This window comes from Mesocricetus auratus, unplaced genomic scaffold (assembly GCF_017639785.1).
Source record: "Mesocricetus auratus isolate SY011 unplaced genomic scaffold, BCM_Maur_2.0 Super-Scaffold_100013, whole genome shotgun sequence".
Lineage (NCBI taxonomy): Eukaryota > Metazoa > Chordata > Mammalia > Rodentia > Cricetidae > Mesocricetus > Mesocricetus auratus.
This window is the reverse complement of record NW_024429196.1, coordinates 28906140-28932852: the sequence shown is the minus strand read 5'-3', so window position 1 is coordinate 28932852 and position 26713 is coordinate 28906140. Positions and strand designations below refer to the sequence as shown.

The 26713-nt window shown below is 41.8% G+C and overlaps 1 protein-coding gene across 3 annotated transcripts in view; it reads right to left on the bottom strand.

Annotated features, from left to right (window-relative positions):
* Prkcq (protein kinase C theta) overlaps positions 1-26713 on the bottom strand; it is a 136454-nt gene that overhangs the window by 18561 nt on the left and 91180 nt on the right. For all 3 annotated transcript variants that reach the window (XM_005071722.4, XM_040755536.1, XM_013114617.3), the window contains 2 exons: positions 10633-10724; positions 5350-5412 (listed from right to left, as the gene is read on the bottom strand). In XM_005071722.4, coding sequence (XP_005071779.1) covers positions 5350-5412; positions 10633-10724 — 155 coding nt within the window. The remainder of the gene's footprint in view (positions 1-5349; positions 5413-10632; positions 10725-26713) is intronic.

Here is a 26713-nt window from a genome sequence, read left to right as displayed (position 1 = left end):
CCCATGTGGACGTCTCAGCTGGAGTGTGAGTATATTAGTGTCCCGAGTCATTGTCCCAGTGGCAGTTCTGACAACACGCTAAGCACTCAAGATTATTTATAGAATCACTTGACAACCAAACAGTGCCTATTAGCTGCGAAGCACACCTGAGTATCTGTTCTAATGGCTAGCTCCACTTCCTGTGAGAATAGGCTGACTAGAGAAAGAGTGGACCCCAGCTATGCTGCTGTAGCTGAGACTTAACAGATGTCCCTGGAGTTGATGTCTTCCATTTGGCCTAGTTTAGTCATCTCTACTTCCCACACGTCACCAAGTTTCTGTGTGACTGGGGATCCCTAGACATGTTTCAGATTCACGACAGCACCTGTTTCTCTCTGTTCCTGCCACGTTCACGGCCAAGACAGAAGATGCCTGCTGTGTCTGATCCTTCTCATTGGAGAGTGCTGGTCTTCTGCCTTCTGATCTTTCACTGGCACTGAATACACAACTTACCAAGTTTATTCGTTCAGTCCAATTACAGGCTGATCTAAATTCATACACTAACAATTCAGGCTTATTAGCTAATCCATATGCTATGCCATATTGGTGTCATTTTAAGTTTGTCATTTATAGATATGTTTATATAGTTCTAAAATGTGGCTGAAGATGATGGGAGACATCTCTAGAGAGCTAGATATCCAGCCGCGGTGCTTTAGGGAAGAGCAGCACGGTGGCCACAGCATCTAATGCTTTTATTGGGTTCTTTTGCTTGCACACACATCTATTTCATCCCTTGATTCTCAGAGTAGACAGCTATTATTATTATTTTGTGTTACAGTATGAGTGTATGTGATGTATGTATTATGGTATACAGGTGCATGTGTGGGTGGGTGTTCACACTTGTATGTGTATGTGTGAAGGAGAGAGAAAGATGGTGGGTATCCTGTTCTATCATTCTCCATCTTTTCCCCCTTGAGACAGGGTTTCTTATTGGACTTGGAGCTACACGGTCAACCAGCAAGCTCCAGAGAGCCTCCTGTCTCCTCTCTGTCCATCACTGGGATTGCAAATGCATGCAGTAATGCTTGGATTTTTTTGTGTGTGTGTGCATGTGGGGATGTTGGGATTGGAACTCAGATATGTAAGTTTGAGTTGTAAGCAGTCCTTTCTACCCACTGAACCATCTTCTCAACATCATCAAGTTACTATAAATGTAGTTTTCTCTTTTTCAAGATAAGGTAAAAGTTTCTTATGGATGATGTTATTTATCCAGACCACATAGCCAGTAAGTGGCTGGGATGCAAACCTACTCTATCTTACATTCTTTTATACCAAGACAACCTGGTCTTTCTCATCAAATTGGCTTCATGAAACTATACACGGATGTATTTTAACTGATTCTAAAAATAAATGTTCTCTGTTCCTCTGGCTAGGAAAAATATGCTTCATGTCAAATTTCCAATCCATTTTTTAAGGCAGTACAGATGTTTTTGGGATGGTGGGAAAGAAGCTCTGAGAGACCTAGGTTGGAATGGAAAGGTCCTGAAGGCCTTTTTTCAAAGCTAGAAAGGAATGGAGGCAGAAGAGTAGCCAGGTTCTTTGGAGCAACTAGAGATTCTGTAGAACATTCTGAGGCAAAGTCCTTCATCTTACTCTTCGATATAGGACATCAAAATTCAAGAGAAGCACTTTAGAGTCCAAGTCCACTGTTTGTCTTTGTGGCACATGTGCATCAAGTATAACAGAAAATTAAGTGGAATCTTTTGGCATGTGGTCAGTGCTGGAGACGATCTTCTATTCAGAAACCAAGTCACAGCTGGCTTTACGGTGGATCTTCCCAGCTATGTCACTTGCCCTTGTTGATCCTCTTGTTACTAACCAATACAAGGCCAATGATGCCTTTTGCTTATCTATTGTGGCATTTACTGAGACAGGCCACGTGAGAGCATTTGGAAATGGCCTCAGATATGAAGGTGAGGTCTAGTTTGCCATTCATAAGTACAGTCACTCCTTCTCAGGTCTGATATTCTCAGAGCCAAGACTATAGATTTCCTTCCCATGTCTATGTTCTGTGTCCTTGGTTTTATATTACATTGAAACTTGGCCTTACAGCATCTCTTAACATGCTACTGTTTCCATGAGAAGGTTCTACTAGACAGTGCCGAAAGATGAGCAGCTGCTTGCTTCTCCCCATCTCCAACCACAGGCTCTGATCTGGTGAATTTAGTTTTGTTACACATGGGGCCATAAGCAGCTCTAAGAGCTAACTGGTTTGTCTCTTTCTGCTTGACTTCCTTCATGGGTGTGTGTGTGTGTGTGTGTGTGTGTGTGTGTGTGTGTGTGTGTGTGTGGCGTGGCAGGGGAACTCCTCTGAAGTCACTTTATTAGAAAATCATCTTCCTCTTAAACAAAACAAACAAAACAAAACACTACCAGAAGATAATTAGTTTTTGTTGTTGGAGTGCTAGTAGTTCTGACAAGGTCTTTTCTTCTCTCTATTTAAAACTGGAATCCTATTTATTTGAACTATTTAGAATGCACTGCCTCTATCTTTTCAAATAATTATACCCTCCAAGAAAATCTAGGAAGTGGCTTGATTTAGATATCTTAAAACTGCTAATTCTACATATTTTCTGCCCATTATGATCTTCAGCCAGGGACTATGAATTAATAGACGTTTATGAGTAGTAAATGGTGCCTACCCCATACATATTTGTATATATACACACACACACACACACACACAGAGGCATGCATGTGCACATGTAGGAACTCACTATGTTACCCAAACTATCTTTGACTTGTAATCATCTTGCCTTAGCCTGTTGGCTGCCAAGATCACCGGCATGTGCCACCATGTCTGGCTTTGCATATATATTTTTAAATAATAAAAATATAATCCATGTCCTTCTCCCTAGAGTGCTGGGAATGTAACCTCATTAAAGAAAGATATTTAAGGTAAAGGTATGAAGATGAACTCATTCTGAACTTTATGTGTAGTGAAGGCAAACTAAATTTTTCATGCCTTCTCATGCCACACAGAGGAGAGACACACACAGGAGAAAAGGTCCTGGTGGAGACAGAGATTGGAGTGATGTAGCTATAAGTCAAGAAATATCTGCAGTCACTCTAGCTGGGTGGGTTGAAGAAGGGTCTTCCTCTAGAACATTTGGTGAAAGGATAGCCCTGTCAATAGTTTTATTTCATCCTTCTGGTCTCTAGAACTATGACAGAATAATGTTCCATTTTTAATGTGCCACCAGGATTATGTTTTTATGTAGCCCTTCAAAATGACTAACTACAGTTTGTAAACAAACAAATATAATCCTATGTGGTTCACAGGAGGAACTGAATAGACTCTGCCAACTGAATCACCACACTAAAAATTTACACAAGTCAAGTTACACCTGAGCACTTGAAATGTCTCTTAAAAGAGGCCAAGTTCAGTGTCATTGGCAGCTGAATTTTGGTGTTGACCTTTTCCACCAGCAGCTTGCTGTCTTCATCAAGCAGCATGGAGGTGAGTTGGTGGCCTCGTCTCAATTTTAATTTTCTTATGATACCTCTGAAAGATCTACTATGACTTTATTCAATGAACCAAATACTCTTCCTGGATTGGTACATAAGAAAACTTAAAAACAAGACTCACATATGTGGATAAAACCCTGAAATGTGTGTATGCTGTTTGTCATACCAAGACACTTACTGGTTGTTTTGTTCTGCACATCCAACAGCATACCAAGATGGAAGCCCATGTTGAATGAGCAGAGATACATCAGGGCATATGGATTTCAGTTTCATAGGTCCCTTTCAACTCTGTGATATCCAGTTCTCTCTTTCCAAGTTCCTGACTTTTCCCCCTTCTCACACCCATCTAGTTCACTCACAAATCCATGCATTTGTTGACCAATCCACTCATCCATTAGTCAAGATATTCATTTACTCCATTCATTAGTATATCAGTCTGCCCACTTAGCAACACGTAAACTATGTAATATTAAGTACAAACATGTTTTATATATTTCGGGCATTATAATGAAATTAAGAAAAGTCATGAATTTTGACCAAGGTTTTCAAATAATGTTTAGGTGAATATGGAGATAGAATGAGCTCATTTTAGGGCTGTTGGCATGTTTAATGATATAGGTTATGAGCTTGTCTTATGTTCTAATAAGGAAGAATAATGCATTTGTTTAATGTGCTCATGAGGTTGCACGAGATTCTTGATAGTCATCATCTTTAATCTACCTCCTTTCGGATAGCTAGAAAAAATTCTAGAGAGATAGTTCAGTGACTAATAGTGCTTGCTGCTTATCCAGAGGACCTGAATTCAAGTCCTGGGATCCATGCCGGGTATCAAGCAATCACTTTTAAGTCCAGCTCCAAAGAATCTGAAGCTTTCTCTAGTCTCTGTAGGTATGCAAACATGATACACACACACACACACACACACACACACACACACCTTAAAAGAAGCTTATATGCAGAGTGTGCTTAAGGTGACTGGCTTCCCAAGACATGCCTAGGTCTTCAGTTTTGAGAAGCTACACAGAGCACCCTCACCAGGACAGATCTGGAAATGGAGTGTTCTTATTATGATTGGTTTTTCTGATAGCAGGATCATACTCTGTAAACATCAAGGTTTCAGTGTTGACCAAAGCTCTAGACAGCCAAGTGTAGGACAATGGAAGTTTTAATGGAAACTCCAAGTCATGGCTGTCCCAGATCAAGCTCCCGTGTTGGTTTCTGGCAGTTCAGTCAATTCTTCCTCAGCTACTTTTCCTCCTTCCCTTCATCTATAGTGAGTCTGGAAACCAGACATCTGAAAGCTAACTTTGGAAGATCTTATGTTAAATATGTGTCAATTGAGTTTTGAGAAGAAAAGACTGAAGTGTAATATAGTGTTTGTCTAAGAGCTCTGGCAGCAGAGAGTGAAATAATATCACGCAAAACAGAAATGTTGAGTTCACAGAAGAGGACAGTGGTGGTGGTCTGTGTGCTTCTGTAGTGTGTAGTGGTGACTTTTCATAGACGTCGAAAGAGCTTCCTTCTCCCACCCAAGAGGAAACATTGCACAAGCATTTCTATAAAAGCAAGAGGTACAAAGGGGGCACGTGATGGACAAAGCAGAAATAAGGCGTCAGAGTTGAAGCAGTGACAGGAGGAGGAGAGGGAAAGCCCAGGAAAGCATAAGAGTGAGGGCCACGAGCAAGGATGAAACAGGACAGAAGCCCTGGCTTCCAGGGTTGGAACTCCATAGTGGGGACGGTTCTGGGTGGGGACTTTTCTCCTATGATGTTTTCACATCACTCAACTGCAGAGCTTTAATGGACTGGGTTGTGAAATCAAGGCAGACAGAGCATGGTTTACCTGTAGACAATTCCTTTGGAATGAAGAAACTGTAGACCAAGGATGATTTCAGCAGCATAAAACCTGTAAAAAAGACAGTCAAGACACAGCATGAGCACAGGAAACAGAGTAGGGCACAATCTCCAAGATAGTTTATGTCTGTTTAACTAAGCTGCACACACACAATTTTGCTTCATCCCATTAAAGAAGATGTCATCCACTCTGTACTTAACACAAGGGCTCTAGCTCACCGGTGTCTGCCCAGAAAGGGTAATTTAAGAGCTGGTGAATCTGCTGTTTGCTCTTTTAAACTGCAATGCCAAACTACCTTAAAAACCTACGCAAACATGAAATGTAATAAATAATACAGTGTAGTAGAAAATAGGTTTCTTTATTTAAAATTCTGCCTGGAGCCCACGGAGCTCTATGCCAGGCCATTCCCAACATGTCTGGCTAGAACATTTTCATATTGATGATGTTGAGCATGGACCAGAGCTATAACCTGAGAAGGGAAAAAGGATATTAAAAGATAGCCAGTGATAAGCTGGTTCTCAACGTCAGTGGTGATGGGCTTAATGGAAATGAGTTTATGTATTTCTAGCGGGATTAAGCCAGACATAGGGGAGAGCTTCCTGGAAGTGAAATTTGCTGGGTCCTGGGAAGAATACATTTAGGACATAAGAGGGCAGTAGGTGTTTAAGTTAACTTCATGTTTTATAGAACCCTCAGGGACAGAATAGATCATTTATAACCACACACACACACACACACACACACACACACACACACACACACACACACACTTGTGTGAGTGCATAATGCCCAGTGATTTCTGCCAAATGCTGCAGATATCTGATAAAATAATCATAGGTGCTTGGCTGAAGATGCCTGAAGACAATGGGAGTGGCCCAGCGCTCCCATCTAGAGGTGATAAAAGAGCCATGTTGTTCGGTTTTGTAGCAGTTGGTGGATCAAGTCCATCTTTCAATCCAGTTCAGTCCAAACCACTCAAAGTGGTCATGAGGAGGTACATGATAGATGGCCGAACTTGGAGGGGAAAAATCTAGTATGTAGTTATCTTTTAAAAAGACACATCTGTTTATTCATTTATTTATTTATTGTGTGTCATGATATATGTGTGCAGAACAGAGGACAACCTGGGATGGAACTCAGGTCATGAGGCACCCTTACCTACTGAGCCATCTTGATAGCCCTAGCTATCATATGCAAATGATGCTAATTCCACTGCTTACTTTTTCTGCATGTCATTGTGGGTTTATCAGGAGGGAAGCAGGACCCAAGGCTAAGGGAAGAACAACACCTGCAGGACAGCTAGCTGTGCGACCCAGCCACAGTCCTACCAGGGAGACAGCTGGCTTCACTTGCATCTCTGGCTGCTTGATGCCAGAGAGGGGGAGGTTTATTTTCATGAAGGGCTGAATGCTTTGTAACTTCCCACTGAGCTGACCCATGACAGGCTGCTACTCAGTGCCACGCCCAGGACTGCCTGGGGTATCCGTATTCCATTTCACTGTTCTGTCTAAAGGATATGTATTTGTATCTGTGCTCAATGAGTTAAGAGCTTGATGGACTGGAGAGGGTTCCTATGAAATGAATTAATTGTCTGTATCATATTGAACATGAAATAAGATAGGAGTGGATTTCAGTTTTACAAAAATGGGAAATTGTTGGCTTGTTTGACACTATTACCAAGGATTTACCCTGTACTGGAACTCAGGCATGTGAAGCAAAAAAAAAAAAAAAAAAAAAAAAAATAGTAAGAAAAATAACATCTGAGGGGGTTGGAGAAGAGATGTCTCAGTGGTTAATAGTACTTGTTACTCTTTCAGAGGACCCACGTTCAAATCCCAGCACCCACATCAGGCAACTCGCAACTGCCTGAAACTCCTGTTCTAGAGCTTCTTCTCCCAGATTCCAAGGGCACTGAATGCACCTGTGCCAGTACACAAGCTCAAGCACATACACAATCACACACAGTCACACACACAGTCACACGCACAGTCACACACAACCACACACAACCACACACAATCACACACAATCACAACACAGTTACACACACAGTCACACACACAGTCACACACACAGTCACACACACAGTCACACACACTGTCACACACAACCACACACAACCACACACAACCACACACAATCACACACAGTTACACACACAGTCACACACACAGTCACACACACTGTCACACACACAGTCACACACACTGTCACACACAACCACACACAACCACACACAACCACACACAATCACACACAGTTACACACACAGTCACACACACAGTCATACACACAGTCATACACACAATCACACACACAGTCACACACACAGTCACACACAACCACACACAATCACAACACAGTTACACACACAGTCACACACAGTTACACACACAGTCACACACACTGTCACACACAACCACACACAATCACACACAGTTACACACACAGTCACACGCACAGTCACACACACAGTCACACACAATCACAACACAGTCACACACACAGTCATACACACAGTCACACACACAGTCACACACACAGTCACACACAACCACACACAATCACAACACAGCCACACACACAGCCACACACAGTTACACACACAGTTACACACACAGTCACACACACTGTCACACACAACCACACACAATCACACACAGTTACACACACAGTCACACACACAGTCACACACACAGTCACACACAACCACACACAATCACAGCACAGTCACACACACAGTCATACACACTGTCACACACAACCACACACAACCACACACAATCACAACACAATCACAACACAGTCACACACAATCACAACACAGTCACACACACAGTCACACACACAGTCACACACAACCACACACAACCACACACAACCACACACAATCACACACAATCACACACAATCACAACACAGCCACACACAGTCATACACACTGTCACACACACTGTCACACACACTGTCACACACAATCACACACAATCACAACACAGTCACACACACAGTCATACACACTGTCACACACAACCACACACAATCACAACACAGCCACACACAGCCACACACAGCCACACACACAATCACACACAGTTACACACACAGTCACACACACTGTCACACACACTGTCACACACACTGTCACACACAACCACACACAATCACAACACAGCCACACACACAGTCATACACACTGTCACACACAACCACACACAATCACAACACAGCCACACACACTGTCACACACAACCACACACAATCACAACACAGCCACACACAGTCATACACACTGTCACACACAACCACACACAATCACAACACAGCCACACACACAGTCACACACACTGTCACACACAACCACACACAATCACACACAGTTACACACACAGCCACACACACTGTCACACACAACCACACACAATCACAACACAGCCACACACACAGCCACACACAGCCACACACACAGTCACACACAACCACACACAATCACAACACAATCACACACAGTCACACACACAGTCACACACAACCACACACACAATCACACACAATCACAACACAGTCACACACACAGTCACACACAGTCACACACACAGTCACACACACAGTCACACACAGTCACACACACAGTCATACACACTGTCACACACAATCACACACAATCACAACACAGCACACACACACAGTCACACACACAGTCACACACAACCACACACAATCACAACACAATCACACACAGTCACACACACAGTCACACACAACCACACACAATCACAACACAGTCACACACACAGTCACACACACTGTCACACACAACCACACACAATCACAACACAGCCACACACACAGCCACACACAGCCACACACACAGTCACAAACACAATCACACACACCCACACACACAATCACACAGTTACACACACAGTCACACACACAGTCACACACACAGTCACACACACTGTCACACACAACCACACACAATCACACACAATCACACACAATCACAACACAGCCACACACACAGTCATACACACTGTCACACACACTGTCACACACACTGTCACACACAATCACACACAATCACAACACAGCCACACACACAGTCATACACACTGTCACACACAACCACACACAATCACAACACAGCCACACACACAGTCACACACACTGTCACACACAACCACACACAATCACAACACAGCCACACACACAGTCACACACACTGTCACACACAACCACACACAATCACACACAGTTACACACACAGCCACACACACTGTCACACACAACCACACACAATCACAACACAGCCACACACACAGCCACACACAGCCACACACACAGTCACACACAACCACACACAATCACAACACAATCACACACAGTCACACACACAGTCACACACAACCACACACACAATCACACACAATCACAACACAGTCACACACACAGTCACACACACAGTCACACACACAGTCACACACAGTCACACACACAGTCATACACACTGTCACACACAATCACACACAATCACAACACAGCCACACACACAGCCACACACAGTCACACACACAGTCACACACAACCACACACAATCACAACACAATCACAACACAGTCACACACACAGTCACACACAACCACACACACAATCACACACAATCACAACACAGTCACACACACAGTCACACACACTGTCACACACAACCACACACAATCACAACACAGCCACACACACAGCCACACACAGCCACACACACAGTCACAAACACAATCACACACACAATCACACACACAATCACACACAGTCACACACACAGTCACACACACTGTCACACACAACCACACACAATCACAACATAGCCACACACACAGCCACACACACAGTCACACACACAGTCACACACACTGTCACACACAACCACACACAATCACAACACAGCCACACACACAGCCACACACAGTCACACACACAGTCATACACACTGTCACACACAACCACACACAATCACAACACAGCCACACACACAGCCACACACAGAGTCATACACACTGTCACACACAACCATACACACAATCACAACACAGCCACACACACAGCCACACACACAGTCACAAACACAATCACACACACCCACACACACAATCACACACAGTCACACACACAATCACACACACAGTCACACACACAATCACAAAAAATAAAAAATAAAAAAACCACAAACCACCAAGAATACAGAATGTCCCAAATACCAAGTGGGGCTCTTACGTGGCTCTGGAAAGATCAAATTTGTGGCAACTTTGGATGTGGTACATTAAGTCTCCCCCATTGAGATACTCCATCACGAAAAAGAGGTTTTCCTAGGGGAAAAACAACCAAACACCAATTTTTAGCACTGAAAGAAAGAAAAGAAAGTTGAGTTTTCAAAGGGTTTAGACAATTTTAGAGGAACCAATTCTATTATGAAATGTCTTATGAAAAGACCATCCAAATACTTCAGCTGAAATATATTTTTGAACCACAAGACATGTGGGAGATTCCTGTGGGAGGATGGGTAACACACTAAGCAGCTGTGTACAGGAAACAGAAGGACTAAGAACCTGATTGTATTTGTCTGCTGACCAATGGACAGTGTGGAACACTTAGTGGGTGTGGATCATACACTTGCTCAAATACACAGTGTGTAGGATGGTGTCTGAGTCTCTGACTCCATGTTATGCAATGCTCGGCCAACACTCAATGAGCATGTTCTGTGGGTGATATTCCAGGTCGTCCATCAAAGAGTCCTTCAGTCTTGTTATCAAGTTTGCATATTACTCTCATGTCCCCGTCACTCGTGGCAGAGGTAACCACAGTTTTAGAGCATGAGAGCATGTAGCTCCTAGCATAGGATACTCTGCCTGGCATTAGAAATACAATGCTCATAGCAGTGATCAACAGAAAAGCCTGGGTAATCCTCAGGTCATGGGTGACAGTATCAGATATCAGAGGTCCCAGATTCCAACCAGATCATCTCCACCAATACCGTGAGACATTGTTTCTTCACGAAAAACAATCACAGCTCTTTGGACACCTGGATGTTTAAACGTTAAGAGTCACAGAGTCACTAAGCCATGGAGTGTGGATACAGTGTGTTTGTGCAGGAATTTGCACTTAACCTTAACCCAGTGACTTAAAAAAAACAATACAAAACAGTATTAACTTTATGTCTGAAATTGAGACTAATAGGGTGTTAAGGCACACAAGGCAATGGCTCAGTGTTCTGGCCTCTTGGTGACATTCATTGCCTGCCATTTGTACCGAGGCCACATTTCCCCAGAACAAGAAGAGCTAAATATCATTGCAATTATCTTCATAATTCAAGGGAATTTAAGTATCCACCCACTTCTTCCAAAGTTGACCCAGATGTAATTTCTCGAGTCCACTACTTGGGCTGCAACACACACACACACACACACACACACACACGCACGCACGCACGCACGCACGCACACACGCACACACACTTTTTTTTGGTCTGTTCCATACAGGCTAGAATTGTCAATTCAATGGTTGTAATTTAGCCCTGGCATTTCAAACATGACTGAGAGTGATCATTTCTTTTATCTGGAGACACATCTTTCTCCCCTGTGATTAGTGTTTAAACTACTTCCTGCCTTTACCATTTTCACTTAAAACTCTACTGGCCTTGAATAAGTCAGGACACGGGCATCTTACATATGTATGATTAAAATCACATGACAGGAGCTTGGGGAGATGGCTCAGTTGGCAAAAGTCCTTGCCTTGCAAGCACACAGGCCTCAGTTCAAATGCCAGCACCCATGTAAAAATGCCAGACATGGTGGTATGCATTTGCAATCCCAGTGCTAGGGAAGTGGAGACATGCGGATTGCTGGGGTTCCCTGGCCAGCCAGTCTAGCTTATTTAGTAACCTGCAGGTCCTAGTGAGAGGCCCCGTCTCAAAAAACAAGGTAAACTTCTAGCCTACACACGGATGCGCACACTTATGTACCCATACACACTAATGTACACATTTACCTGTACATACCCGTCACACATAAAACCAGTTGGTAAGACCATCAGTAAAATGGCAAAGCAGGGCAGTTCTGTTATAGTGGCTGGATATGAATGGGGCCCTGCAACATTTGTTTGGATTTCGCTGTTTATACACTGTCAATTTAGACTTAGAAAAAGTGGACAAAGGAGACTAGAGGAAAAAAATGTAACTCTATCCCACATATTCCACGCATCCTGCCTGTGATGGGGGCTTAAAGGAGGCCTTAGTCATTGTTCTCTTGGTTCACTCTTCCTAGATCAGGAAGGACTTTGCCACTCGGCAGGGCTTTTATAGCAACTCTGAAGGGCTCTAGGACAGCCACACCTGACTTGTCCTGAGCAAAATTCTGTTTTATTACTCTGGTCTGTCTCTGAGTCTTCTTTAGTTTTGCTGTGTGGTCGAGGATGGCCTTTACTGCCTACTACAAGTAAACACGACCTCTCCCAACACTCCCAGATCTCAGGAAGGACCCACCAAACTAGTTTGGTCAAGCCACTTAGCTATGTGCTTCTTGTCACCTGCTTTAGTCTTTCTCCAATAAGATGGTAGAACTACCATCAGTCCTCTGAAGACAGGTCTGACTCCTAGGTGATGACCCAGACCTATAATTCTAGCACTCAAGAGGCTGAGGCAGGGGATCACTGCAAAAACAGCCTGGGTTACAGAGTGAGTTCAAAGTCAGTGAGCTACCTAGTACTACATGGGATTTGGAGTGTGGGGATCCTATTTTTGAGCATAGATGGCCCCTTTAAAACTTTAATCCCATTGCTGAAACATCTGTACAAATAACTCTCATTGGTGGCCAGGGATGGAGGACTCAGAAAGTGACTTCCGACTGATTTGGATCCCCTTAGAGTTGCTATCAAAACTCTGCAAACTGGAAAAGTCCAGACTGAGCTAGGTAGAGTGAACTAAGAGGGGGAGATTGGGGGTAATGGATAAAGCATTACTTTTGTCTTTTCTTCGAGCTGATTTCAGATCACCTTTATTTACAGGGCAAGTTCCTTAAGCTCTCCTGGGCTTCATTTGGCTTCTGAAACTAGGAATGTTAGCTAACATTTGTGCCTCAAAGGACTGTCCTGAGTATGAGATGAGAGGATATTTGTAGAAAGTGAACTTAAAGTTGGCACCTTGCTGACTGTGTCCTTTGCCTTACAGAAGCTTCTCAGTTTCAGTAGGTCCCATTTATTAATTGATGATCTCACTGTCTGTGCTACTGGTGTTATGTTCAGGAAGCTGTCTCCTGTACCAATTCGTTCAAGGGTACCACCCACTTTCTCTTCTAAGAGGTTCAGTGTGGCTGGATTTATGTTGAGGTCTTTGATCCATTTGGACTTTAGTTTTGTACATGGCGATAAACATGGATCGATCCGCATTCTTCTACATTCCAGTCTCCAGTTATGCCAGCACCATTTGTTGAAGATGCTTTCTTTATTCCATTGTATATTTTTAGCTTCTTTGTCAAAGATCAGATGTTCGTACGTGTGTGGGTTAATACCCGGATTTTCAATTCGATTCCATTGGTCTACCTGTCTATTTTTGTGCCAATACCAATACTATAATAGAGCTTGAGGTCAGGGATGGTGATGCCTCCGGACGTTGCCTTGTTGAACAAGGTTGTTTTGGCTATCCTGGGTCTTTTGTTTTTCCATACAAAATTGATTATTGTTCTTTCAAGGTCCGTGAAGAATTGTGCTGGGATTTTAATGGGGATTGCATTGAATCTGTAGATTGCTTTTGGCAGGATTGCCATTTTTACTACATTGATCCTACCAATCCAAGAGCATGGGAGATCTTTCCATTTTCTGAGGGCTTCTTTAATTTCTTTCTTTAAAGATTCAAAGTTCTTACAATACTGTATGTAGCTTTTATTATGTTTAAGTATGTCCCTGTTATCCCAGATCTCTCCAAGACCTTTATCACAGCCCACAGAATGGGAAAAAATATTCACTAATCCCACATCTGACAGAGGGTTGATCTCCAAAATTTACAAAGAACTCAAGAAGCAAGTCTCCAAAACATCAAAAGACCCAATTAAAAAGTGGGCTGCAGAACTAAATAGAGAGTTTTCAATAGAGGAGTCTAAAATGGCTGAGAGGCACTTGAGAAAGTGCTCAACATCCTTAGCCATCCAAATAAAAACAACTCTGAGATACCATCTCACTCCTGTCAGAATGGCTAAAATCAAAAACACCAATGACAATTTATGCTGGAGAGGATGTGGTGAAAGGGGGGATACTCCTCCATTGCTGGTGGGAGTGCCAACTGGTTCAGCCACTTTGGAAATCAGTATGGAGATTCCTCAGAAAAATGGGAATAAACCTACCACAAGACCCAGCAACTCCACTCTTAGGCATATATCCAAAAGATGCCCATTCATACAACAAAGATGTCTGTTCCACTATGTTCATAGCAGCTTTATTTGTAATAGCCAGAACGTGGAAGCAACCTAGATGTCCCTCAACCGAAGAGTGGATAGAGAAAATGTGGTACATCTACACAATGGAGTACTATTCAGCAGAAAAAAAAATAATGGAATCATGAGATTCGCAGGCAAATGGATGACACTAGAAGAAACCATCCTGAGTGAGGTAACCCAGTCACAAAAAGAGAAACATGGCATGTACTCTCTCATATATGGATTTTAGACATAGATCTGGGGAGTGCCAGCCTACAATCCTATGGCCAGAGAGTCTGGGAAACAGAAACTTCATTTAGTGGCTGATCGAAGAAGAGGCAGACTCCCTTGGTTAAGTACTGAGCTGAACTCAAGAAAGCCAGTAACAGAGAGGGATGACTGATGATCAAAGAGATTAAGACTGGGCTGGCTTAACCCCCAGAAACAGCTGACCAGACAAAGGTTAACTCTTGAATCCCAGGCATCAGCCTGGGAATCCAGCATGGGTCTGATCAAGACCCCCTGAATCTGGGTGTCAGTGAGGAGGCCTAGGTAATCTATTGAGCCTTGGGCAGCAGATCAGTACCCATCCCAAGTATACACACGGACTTTGGACTCCCATAGAACAATGTGAGGTGCACTCTCACCCTGAACTCTTGGGAAAGGGTCTAGGCCCTGCCCTATATGAAATGACAGACTATGGACACCCCCATGGAGGGCCTCACCCTCCCTGGGGGAATGAGGGGATAACGGGGGGGGCGTTGGGGGGAGGGCACGGGAGGAGGGGAGGGAAAGGGAGAGGGACCTGGAACTGACTTGTGAAGCAACCTTGTTTCTTATCTAAATTTAAATTGGAAAATAAAAAAAAAAGAAAATCACATGGGTAATGTAAAAGGGACTTAAATATAAATATTTATCTTTGGAAAATTATCAATTAAAGAAACATACGCTGAATAAATGTTATGCTTCACTTAAATAATAAAAAGAGGCAAAGCTACATATTGTTTTACACACAAAATATTTCAGAAACAAAATTGCTAGTGGTTGGTGATAGGAATGGCCTTAAAATGAGTTATTTTGACTCTCTCTTATTTCAGATAATGAACTATGACAACATCTTAAGCTCTGACCAAATAGTAAAGATTTTTTGGTTCTTATAGGAGAGTCTATGTAAAATTACATTGAATCTAACATAAAGAATTCTTTAAAAAAAAAGTTGGCACCTTGCATGCACTGAGTAATTGGTAGCGCAGTCATTATATAAAAAAAAGTGAATGGCTGTGTGGTGATGGTGCAAGCCTTTAATACTAGCAGTTAGGAGGCAGAGACAGGTGGATCTCTGTGAGTCCGAGGCCAGCCTGGTAAACAGAGTGAGTTACAGGACAGCCAGGGCTACACAGAGAATCCCTGTCTCAAGACAAAACAAAACAAAAAACCCAAACCAAAACAAGTAAATGAATGAAATTAGTTAATACTAACAACCAAACAAATGTTTTTCAGACAAAGACTGAACAGCCCTGTGGCTCTTGAAAGAAAAAAGAAAACAGAATTAATGTTCCTCTTCTAGAATGGTCTCTTGGCTCTGCTCCCCAGCTGAGAGAAAACACAAGAGCTCAGAGAGAGGAGCTTGGGCTGGGCTCACTTTGTCTGCTGATACCTTAGTTGGTACAAGGGGTCTTTTCAGGTACCCAGGAACTGAAGTTTTAATTGGATGGAGAATGGAACACTACAAACCTGCCCTCATTCAGAACTCATAAACTCCTGGTGCAGCATTTACTAAATGTTAAGTTCTAATATGTGAACTCAGCCCAGTCTGTTGTTAACCAGTTCAGTGATGAAATTGTGGGTTGCCACGATTTCAGTGAGATGTATTTGTCAGAACCTTGAATAAACACTACATAGTTTTATATTTTTCCATTTTCTTGGGGGAAAAGACGAAATTAATAAACAGTGCCCATTCAGCACAATGTACTAAGATCTATCTAACACTTCTGGGTAATAAATATTAGTGAGAGGATGACAAGCTAATAAACTCCCAGGAGAGATGACTGCCCAGAAATAATGCATATTTGGTATATAATTTAAAAGAGGAATCTTCTTTTGGACATCATCAAGTGAGATGGGACATATAGCTAGCTTCCTAGCTGTTTAGAGTGAACAGTGAAGGGAACAGGGCAAGGCCATTTTGATTGGCCATTTTGCTTGGTTTCTAAAATATGATCTCTTTCTTTGAGAAAAAAAATCTCTGAGGTGCTCAGCAGACAGGACTGAAACAAGGGAGACAATCGTAATCCCTGGGACTCTGGCCTCAATGTAAGCATTCAGAATCTAAGTAGCAAAACATAACACCTTGAAAGAGTGCACTCTATTAGAAAGCTATCTTGGAGTTGATGGATTCAGCCAGTCAAGGCACTTGCTGCCAAAGAGTGATGACCTGAGTTGGGTCCCAGATCCCACATTGACTCCCAAGGGCTGTCCTGGGACCTTCACAGATGCTGTATCATCCGTACACACACACACACACACACACACACACACACACACACACACACACACGTCTCTTTGCTCAATTTTCTCCCCACATGAAACACAGTACAGCCTTCAGCACCACTGTTAGTATCTGATTAAACACCAGTTTGCAAAGTGAGCACTCCTATAGGGCTCTACTAATGTCACACTCTAAAGAATGCATCCCCTGAATGTCCTTCCACTGCTCACTGATTTTATTAACACAACAAGACAATATTGTGTTTTCCTGTGGGTGAAGCAAGAGTCATCCTATTTGAGAGTGAAGTGTCTTAGAAGCAGGAATTTATTGACTAATGCTGAGGGGTCCTGGCTAACAGGAGAGGGTTTGATGTGGCATTCAATGACATTTACTGACTGTCCAATTTCTAGTTTGTAAATACAACCATGATTTGCGTGAAGTCCTTAATGTTAAGGCCAAAAACTGAGAATGTCATGGTGCTTCTTGCTTTACTGTGATTTCCTGACAAGTAGTTGGCGGCAATAATCAACACTGATGTTCTGTAACTAGAACACCTAATACAGGTACTCTGTAAGGGCAGTGTGTGCTTTGTGTGTTTGTTTTGTTTTATTTATTTGAGACAAAGTCTTTCTATGATGTAGCTCTGGTTGTCCTGGAACTTGCTATGTAGATCAGGCTGGCCTCGAACTCACAGAGATCCACCTGCCTCTGCTTCTTAAGTGCTAGAATTAAAGATATAGAACACCTCTGGGCCTCCAATATTTCTCTAGTTTCTGTGGCTTTGTGTTTGATTGAGTTCTTGGTGCCTTGAAAATGTGTTTATGGTCTGTAATTCTCTTTTGTGGTTTGGGCATCAGGGTGATTGTGACCTCAGGGAAAGAATTTGACAATGCTCCTTCTGTTTCTACTTTGTGGAATAATTTGAGGAGTATTGGTATTAGCTCTTCTTTGAAAGTCTGGTAGAATTCTGTGTTAAAACTGTCTGGCCCTGGGATTTTTTTTTTTTTTTTGGTTGGGAGACTTTTAAGGGTTATCGGTCTATTTAAGTATTTTAAATTTGGTAAGTGGTACCTATCAAGAAATTTGCCCATTTCTTTTAGATTTTCCAATTTTGAAGTATGACCTGATAATTTTCTGGATTTCTTCAGTGTCTGTTGTTATGTTTCCATTTTTGTTTTTCATTTTGCTGATCTGGGTATTCTCTCTCTGCCTTTTAGTTAATTTGGATAGGGGTTTATCTATTTTATTTATTTTTCTCAAAGAACCAACTCTTTGTATGATTGATTCTTTTTATTGTTTTCTGTGTTTCTATTTTATTGGTTTCAGCCCTCAGTTTGATTATTTCTTGTTGTCTGCCCCTCTTAGGTGTGTCAGCCTTTTTTTTGTTCTAGAGCTTTCAGGTAACACTGATGCAAAAATATTCAATAAAATACTGGCAAACAGAATCTAAGAACACACAAAATAAAGATCATCCACCATGATCAAGTAGACTTCATCCCAGAGATGCAGGGATGGTTCAACATATGAAAATCTGTTAATGTAACCCACCATATAAACAAAATGAAAGAAAAAAACCCCACATGATCATCTGATTAGATGCTGAAACAGCCTTCATGATAAAGGTCTTGGAGAGATCAGAGATACAAGGGACATATCTAAACATAATAAAAGCAATATATAGCAAGTCAATTGTCAACATTAGATTAAATGGAGAGAGACTCAAAACAATTACACTAAAACCAGGAAGAAGACAATGTTGTCTGCTCTATCCATACCTGTTCAATATAGTACTTAAAGTTTTAGCTAAGACAACTGAAGGAGAGCAAGAGGATACAAATTAGAAAGGAAGACGTCAAAGTATATTTGCAGATAACATGATAGTATATACATAATCAACCCCCAAAATTCTTTAGTAAAGTGTCTGGATACAAAAAAGTCAGTAGCTCTCCTATATACAAACAATAAATGGACTGAGGAAGAAATCAGAGAATCAATACCCTTTGCAATAGCCTCAAATAATATAAAATATCTTGGTGTAACTCTAACCAAGACCTGTCTGGCAAGAACTTCAAATCTTTGACAAAAGAAATTGAAGAAGATATCAGAAGATGGAAAGATCTCCTATGCTCATGAATCGGTAGGACTACCATAGTAAAAATGGCCATCATATCAAAAGCAATCTACAGATTCAAAGAAATCCCCATTAAAATTCCAACACAATTCTTTACAAACCTTGAAAAAATACTCAACTTCGTATGGAAAAACAAAAACCCAGGAAAGCTAAAGCAATCCTGTACAATAAAAGAACAGCCAGAGGTATCACCATCCCTGACTTCAAGCTCTACTACAAAACTATAGTAATAAAATGTACATGGACATTTGGGGTTAGGTAAAAAGTTGACATAAAGGATTCTCCCAGGAATCTACAAGGATGACCCCAGCTAAGACTCCTAGGAGTAGGAGATACATAGCCTGAACTCTTCATCTCCTGTGGCCAGATTGGTGCCTAGGCCAACTGTCATCAGAGGCTGCATCCAGCATTGATGGAAACAGATGCAGAGACTCACAGCCAAACAATAGGCAGTGTTCGGGGAGTCCCACAGAAGAGGGGGAGAAAGGATTGTAGGAGTCAGAGGGTTCAAGGACACCACTAGAAAACTCACAGAATCAACAAACCTGGACTCACGGGGCTCACAAAGACTGAACTGACAACCAGGGAGCCAGCATGGGACTGACCTGGGCCCTCTGCATATATGTGACAGTTGTGTAGCTTGGCTGTCTTGTGGAACTCCTAACAGTAAGAAAAAGGGGCTGTCTCTTTTCTGAACCAGTTTTAACTCAGGGTCTTTAGTGTCTTCTTTTGTGACTCCCACTCTTTTATTTTCTTGTTTTATCCTTTTTTGTTTTTAAAATTACATTGTCAGTACAGTGAGGTTCCATTGGTGTTAGAAGAGCTAAAGATTCCCTTCAGCTGTGGACCACCACACTGAAGGCTTAGTTAGGGCTCCTTACAGAGGGGGACTCTAGATATCATCTTGCAGAGAAATGTTTAAGGTGAGAATGTGACAACTGCCTTTTCCACATTCGCACCTCTGTGGTGGTGTGTTTCACTGTGGACCAAGGGCTGCTCAGACACACACTGCAGGGAACCTGACGTTGAGCGGGATGAGGTGGCAGGGTGCGGCTATGGCCCCACTGTGAACCACTGTCTTCAGAGGTTCACTCCAAAGTTTCTGCTGTGCTTCTAAGCCCTGGATTGGTATTAATACACCAATATTTAGGTGTTCTGGTATTTTAGGAGATTGGAACAATTTGAATTTATTCATTCGCTCTTTGAAACAGGTCTTGTTATGTGGTCCAGGCTGGCTTCTCACAATCTTCTTGTCACAGCTTCCCGAGTGACAGAATTACTGGGCTGTGTCACCTCATCAGGCTCTTTCTTTCATTTTTAATTTACCTAACGACAAATTGAGATGCCCTAGAAAACAAGGCTTAGTTCCTTTTCATAAATATATACCATAAAAGGCCCAACAGAAAATCCTTTGTGCAATTTGATATATAAAGGTGCAGTGTGTGTGTGTGTATGTGTGTGTGTGTTGCATACTCAAGAGAGTCAGAGATGGAAGGGATACATGACTCTCTACAAACTAGCAAACTCTTTTGTCCTGTCCTGTTTATATTTCGACTATAAGCTTTAATTAGTAACATTCACTACCTTTGTAGATTCATTAATGTGAGTCAGAAATAACTGGCCTGATTTCAAGATGCTGGTACCTTGCAACAGGGCTTGCTCAGTTGTATTTACTGGCTTAATTGTTCCATGGGGTCTTCTTGCATTAACTAACCAATTATTTTCCTTTGCAATCAAAGTGCAACTAAAACTCCGTTTCATGAATTTTAAGGAGTTTCCTTGGTGTGTTTGGTCTCTGAGGAGAGGCAGTGAAGCAGCAGCCTGGCTCCCTGCTTCCCAGTCATCTGACCTTCAGTGGACCCCTTATCTCTCTGGGCGCCTCCATCCCCTTGTCTGTAAAATATGGACGTTGATAATGTCTACTTCATAGACTGCTAGGAAGAGTAAATGAACTCAAATAATGTGTCCAGAACATGGAATGACATATGGTCAGCCCTCTATAAATGTCAGATGTTTTCATATTTATAACTATAGTTATTAACTACAATCCTCACATATTCACTGAGAACAAATGTCCTAAGAACAGGCTGGATTTTAGCATGAAAGGTGAGTTGCCTGAAACAGGAGTTTGATTTGAAAATTTCCCTTTTTGTGGACTATTTAAAGTTATTAAATTATCACTGATATGAAATTACAAAAACATTGACTAACCATGACTTACACACTAACCAATGTCAATGTCAGTGAAGAAGGTTTAATATGAAGTTGATTTGCTGATAAATTCATGTTAACTACTGCCATTTCTAGAGCTGACAGGGAAACAGACTTGGAGTTTGAAGCCAGTAAGATCCTATCCATGAAATGCATCTAAGTCAATAGTCTTACTACATTGAAGATGCACAAAAGAAAATATGGCCAGATACAGAATAGTGGAGTGATCTGATTTATTGGATGTAAAACAAAACAAAATATATTTGTAAACATTTGGAGGACTGAGGATGAGGTTGAATGTTTGCCTCTTGTGTATGAAGCCTAGGCTCAAAACAAGCAAGGAATAACCCAGATGTGTGCTGAAAACACATAATCATGGTACTTTGGAGATGGAGGCAGGAGAAACATAAGTTCAAAGTCATCCTAAGCTACACAGAGTGCTTGAGACCAGCCTGGGCTACAGGAGACTGTCACACACATAAAACGTTGGGTTTAAAAATGCTTAAAATTGTTTTAAATCAATGAAAGACAAATATAACATTTCTTCCAAAATGAATAGGACCCAAACGGTCTAAAAGGATAAACATCATTAAAATGCAAATCTAAATTTACAGCACAAAGGAGAGATAATTAAAGAGCAATTGCAGTGATTAATTTAATAAAATCCATTGCATAAATATCATAGAATCATGATATTTTATGTACATTATTTAGAGAAGGTACAGGGCTTGAAACTTTGGGGAAATATCAGTATTTAAAACACAAAGTCTCGTATAAGGCAATAAACCTGGATCTATCTGCAGTCTTCTGCATACCAATATCCAGTTATGCCAGCACCATTTGTTGAAGATGCTTTCTTTTTTTCCATTGTATAGTTTTATATTCTTTGTCAAAACTCAAGTGTTCTTAGGTGTGTGGGTTAAAATCAGGGTTTTCAATTCGGCTCCATTGGTCTACCTGCCTGTTTTTGTGCCAATACCAAGCTGTTTTCAGGACTATAGCTCTATAATAGAGCTTGAAGTCAGGTATGGTGATGCCTCCCGAAGTTCCTTTATTGTATAGGGTTGTTTTGGCTATCCTGGGCCTTTTTTTTTCATATAAAGTTGATTATTGTTCTTTCAAGGTCTGTGAAGAATTGTGCCGTAATTTTGATAGGGATTGCATTGAATCTGTAGACTGCTTTTGGCAAGATTGCCATTTTTATTATGTTGATCCTACCAATCCAAGAGCATGGGAGATCTTTCCATTTTCTGGTATCCTCTTTGATTTCTTTCTTTAAAGACTCAAAGTTCTTGATATACAAGTCTTTCACTTCCTTGGTTAACATTATCCCCAGATATTTGATGCTGTTTATGGCTATTGTAAAAGGTGATGTTTCTCTGATTTCTTTCTCAGCCACTTCATCATCTGTTAATAGGGCCACTGATTTTTTTTTGAGTTAACCTTGTATCCTGCCACTTGGCTGAAGGTGTTTATCAGCTCTAGGGGTTCCCTTGTGGAGTTTTTCGGGTCACTTATGTAAACTACCATATCATCTGCAAATAGTGAAAGCTTGATTTCTTCTTTTCCTATTCATATCCCCATGATTTCCTTTTGTTGTCTTATTGCGTAGCTAGAACTTCAAGTACAACATTGAAGAGATATGGAGAGAATGGACAAAACTTAAGTCCTAATGGATCAAAGATCTCAACATAAATCCAACCACACTGAAACTCTTAGAAGAGAGAGTGGGAGAACCTCTTCAATGAGTTGGTACAGGAGACCACTTCCTGAACATAACACCAGTGGCACAGACACTGAGATCGACAATTTACAAAGGGACCTCATGAAACTAAAAAGCTTCTGTAAGGCAAAGGGCACAGTCAACAAGACAAAAAGGAAGTCCACAGAATGGGAAAAGATATTCACTAATCTCACATCTGACAGAGGGCTGATCTCCAAAATTTACAAAGAACTCAAGAAGCAAGTCTCGAAAACACCAAAGGATTCAACTAAAAGGTGGGGTACAGAACTAAATAGAGAATTCTCAATAGAGGAGGATAAAATGGCCAAGAGACACTTAAAAAAGTGCTCAACATCCTTAGCAATCAGGGAATGCAAATCAAAACTACTTTGAGATACCATCTTACTCCTGTCAGAATGGCTAAAATCAAAAACACCGAAGACAATTTATGCTGGAGGGGATGTGGAGAGAGGGGAACACTCCTCCACTGCTCGTGGGAGTGCCAACTCGTACAGCCACTTTGGAAATCAGTATGGAGATTCCTCAGGAAAATGGGAATCAATCTACGACCAGACCCAGCAATTCCACTCTTAGACATATATCCAAAAGAGCCAAATTCATACAACAAGGGCATCTGCTCCACTATGTTCATATGTTCATAGCAGTATTATTTGTAATAGCCAGAACCTGGAAGCAACCTAGATGCCCCTCAATTGAAGAGTGGATATAGAAGTTGTGGTACATTTACATAATGAAGTATTACTCAGCAGAAAAAAACAATGGAATCTTGAAATCCACAGGTAAATGGATGGCACTAGAAGAAACCATCCTGAGTGAGGTAACCCAGTCACAAAAAGACAAACATGGTATGTACTCACTCATATATGGATTTTAGACATGGATAAAGATAGTGCCAGTCTGCACTTCCACTGACAGAGAGTCTGGGAAACAGGAAAGAACATAAGAGATATGCATGGTACCCCAGAGAAGAGGAATGAGGCAAGATCTTCTGAACAGATGGGGAACATGGCGAGGGGTGGGGGGGAGTGGGAGCTGGGAAGAAGAGAGGGGGAGAAGAGGAAGAGAGAGTAGGTCATGGGGGAACAGGAAGGTTGAGTGGGGGGTAGAATAGAGGTAAGAGGGAATCATAGGTTAGAAGACAGATCAGGCACCAGAGTGTCCTCTAGTGATCTAAAGGGATGACACCAACGGGCAAGTTAAGCAATAGTGGAGAGACCACCCCGAATGCCCATTCCTGACAATAAACTTGATGTCTATAACCATCCTGGAGCCTTCATCCAATAACTGATGGAAGCAGAGGCAAACACCCACAGTTAAACACTGAACTGAATCCAAGGAACCCAGTGACAGAGAGCGAGGAGTGATGAGCAAATTGGCAAAGAATGGGCTGGCAAAACCAGCAGAGACAGCTTATCTGAACAGGGGAGAGCTCTTGGACCCCAGACCGACAGCTGGGAGGCCAGCATGGGACTGATCCAGACCCCCTGAATGTGAGAGTCAGTGAGGAGGCCTGGGTAACCTATGGGGTCCTGGGCAGTGGATCAGTGTTTATCCCTGGCATACAAACAGACATCGTGTGTCCATATCACAAAGAGGGATGCTCTCTCAGCCTGGACTCTTAGGGGAGTGCCTGGACCCTGCCCTGAGTGAAATGACAGACTCTAGATATCCCCTATGTGGAAGGAAATGGAGATAAGGTGGGAGGCTGGGCGGATGGTAGGGAGGTAATGGAGGATGGGAGGGAGAGGGAACTGGGATTGACATGTGAAACAAGCTATTTAAAATTAAAATAATAAAAAATAAAACACAAAATCACTCTTAGAGGAGGCAGAGTGCATTCTGTGAACTTTTAACATTAGCCAAAGGGAGATTTGTGGTGATATATTGTTTATGATTTAATAAAGGCACTGGGGATCAAAATGCAAAGCTAGTCACAGCCATAGAGTCAGGCTGTGATGCTTACACACCTTTAATCCCAGCAGCCATACTAGCTAGCCATAGAGGCCAACCAGTGGCGGCACACACCTTTAATCCAAGGACTCAGGAGACAGGCAGATAGATCTCTGTGAGTTCAAGACCACCCATGGTTACATGAGAGTGAACCAGTCTAAAAGAATAACAGAGCTCACACCTTTAATCCCAGACCTAGGGAGGTATTAAAGGGTCTCATGTGAGATTTGGTTTCCAGACAGAGAGAGCATTGTCTCAGAAGATTCTTGGAGACAGCATCACCCATTTCAGTTTGGTAGAGGTAAGAGCTACTGGCTTGGCTGCCTTGTTTTTCTAATCTTCAGCTTGAACCCCAATATCTGTCTCTGGGTATCTGTTATTCGTGTTGCAGAGATTGTAAAAGTAGACACCAAGACTGTTTGATGTGCTCTGGCTTGCATACCATGTTCTCCCTGCAATGCTTACATTTTCCAAGTAAAAGAGAATGGAAAATGCAGCCAGAGTAACAGTTGTCAAATGCTTGTGATAAACGAGAATTTCACAGCATCAAAGAAATTAGCTAGTGATTTTATCAAAGCAGGAACAATTAACTTTGAAAATTCAAACAATATGACAACTGTCACACAAATGACATGGAGAACACAGGCCCTTTCACCAGATAAGCAAGGTGGGAACAAAAAGCAAAGAATAATTACAGTTATTTTTTTCCAGGTATAATTTTTCTTCAAAGGCTAGTAAACTCACATAATAATTTCTTGTTTTATTTTTGTCTTTTTAATACAATTTTATTTACTCTTTGATAATTAAAACTTGCAGAAGGAGGACGTGAAATTGGGAGGAGATGTGATGGGGAGTCCTGGGGAGAGCTGGAGGTAGAAATAAGAGGTGAATGCAGTTTAGATGCATGAAATTTTCAAAGAATAATGTAACAGAATATATGTATGTTCTTTTCAATATGCGAAGAAGAAAAGAAATCAGGACCAAAGTACTTCCCAAAATAAGATATAAATAGACCTTATTCTTTTCAGAGTATTGTAAGTTAAACATATGACAATGTTCTAATTTCAGGATTATGGAAGAAAAAGATGGATATCGGAGAACAGATACTTTGGGGCATAGCCTATGACAGCCAGTGGATAGAGCTGGGAATTCCACTCAGAAAACAGGGAAGCTACTACATCCATGTATCCTATGAAACAGGTTGGAATGTAGTTCAGTTGGTAGAGTGCTCGCACAGTTTGCACAAAGTCCTGGATTCCATCTCTGGCATCATGCAAACCAGGCACGGGGATCTAAGCCTTTGGAAGGCGGTGACAGGAGGAACTGAGGTTCCTTGGCCAATATCAAGATCAAGACTGAGACCAAAGCCT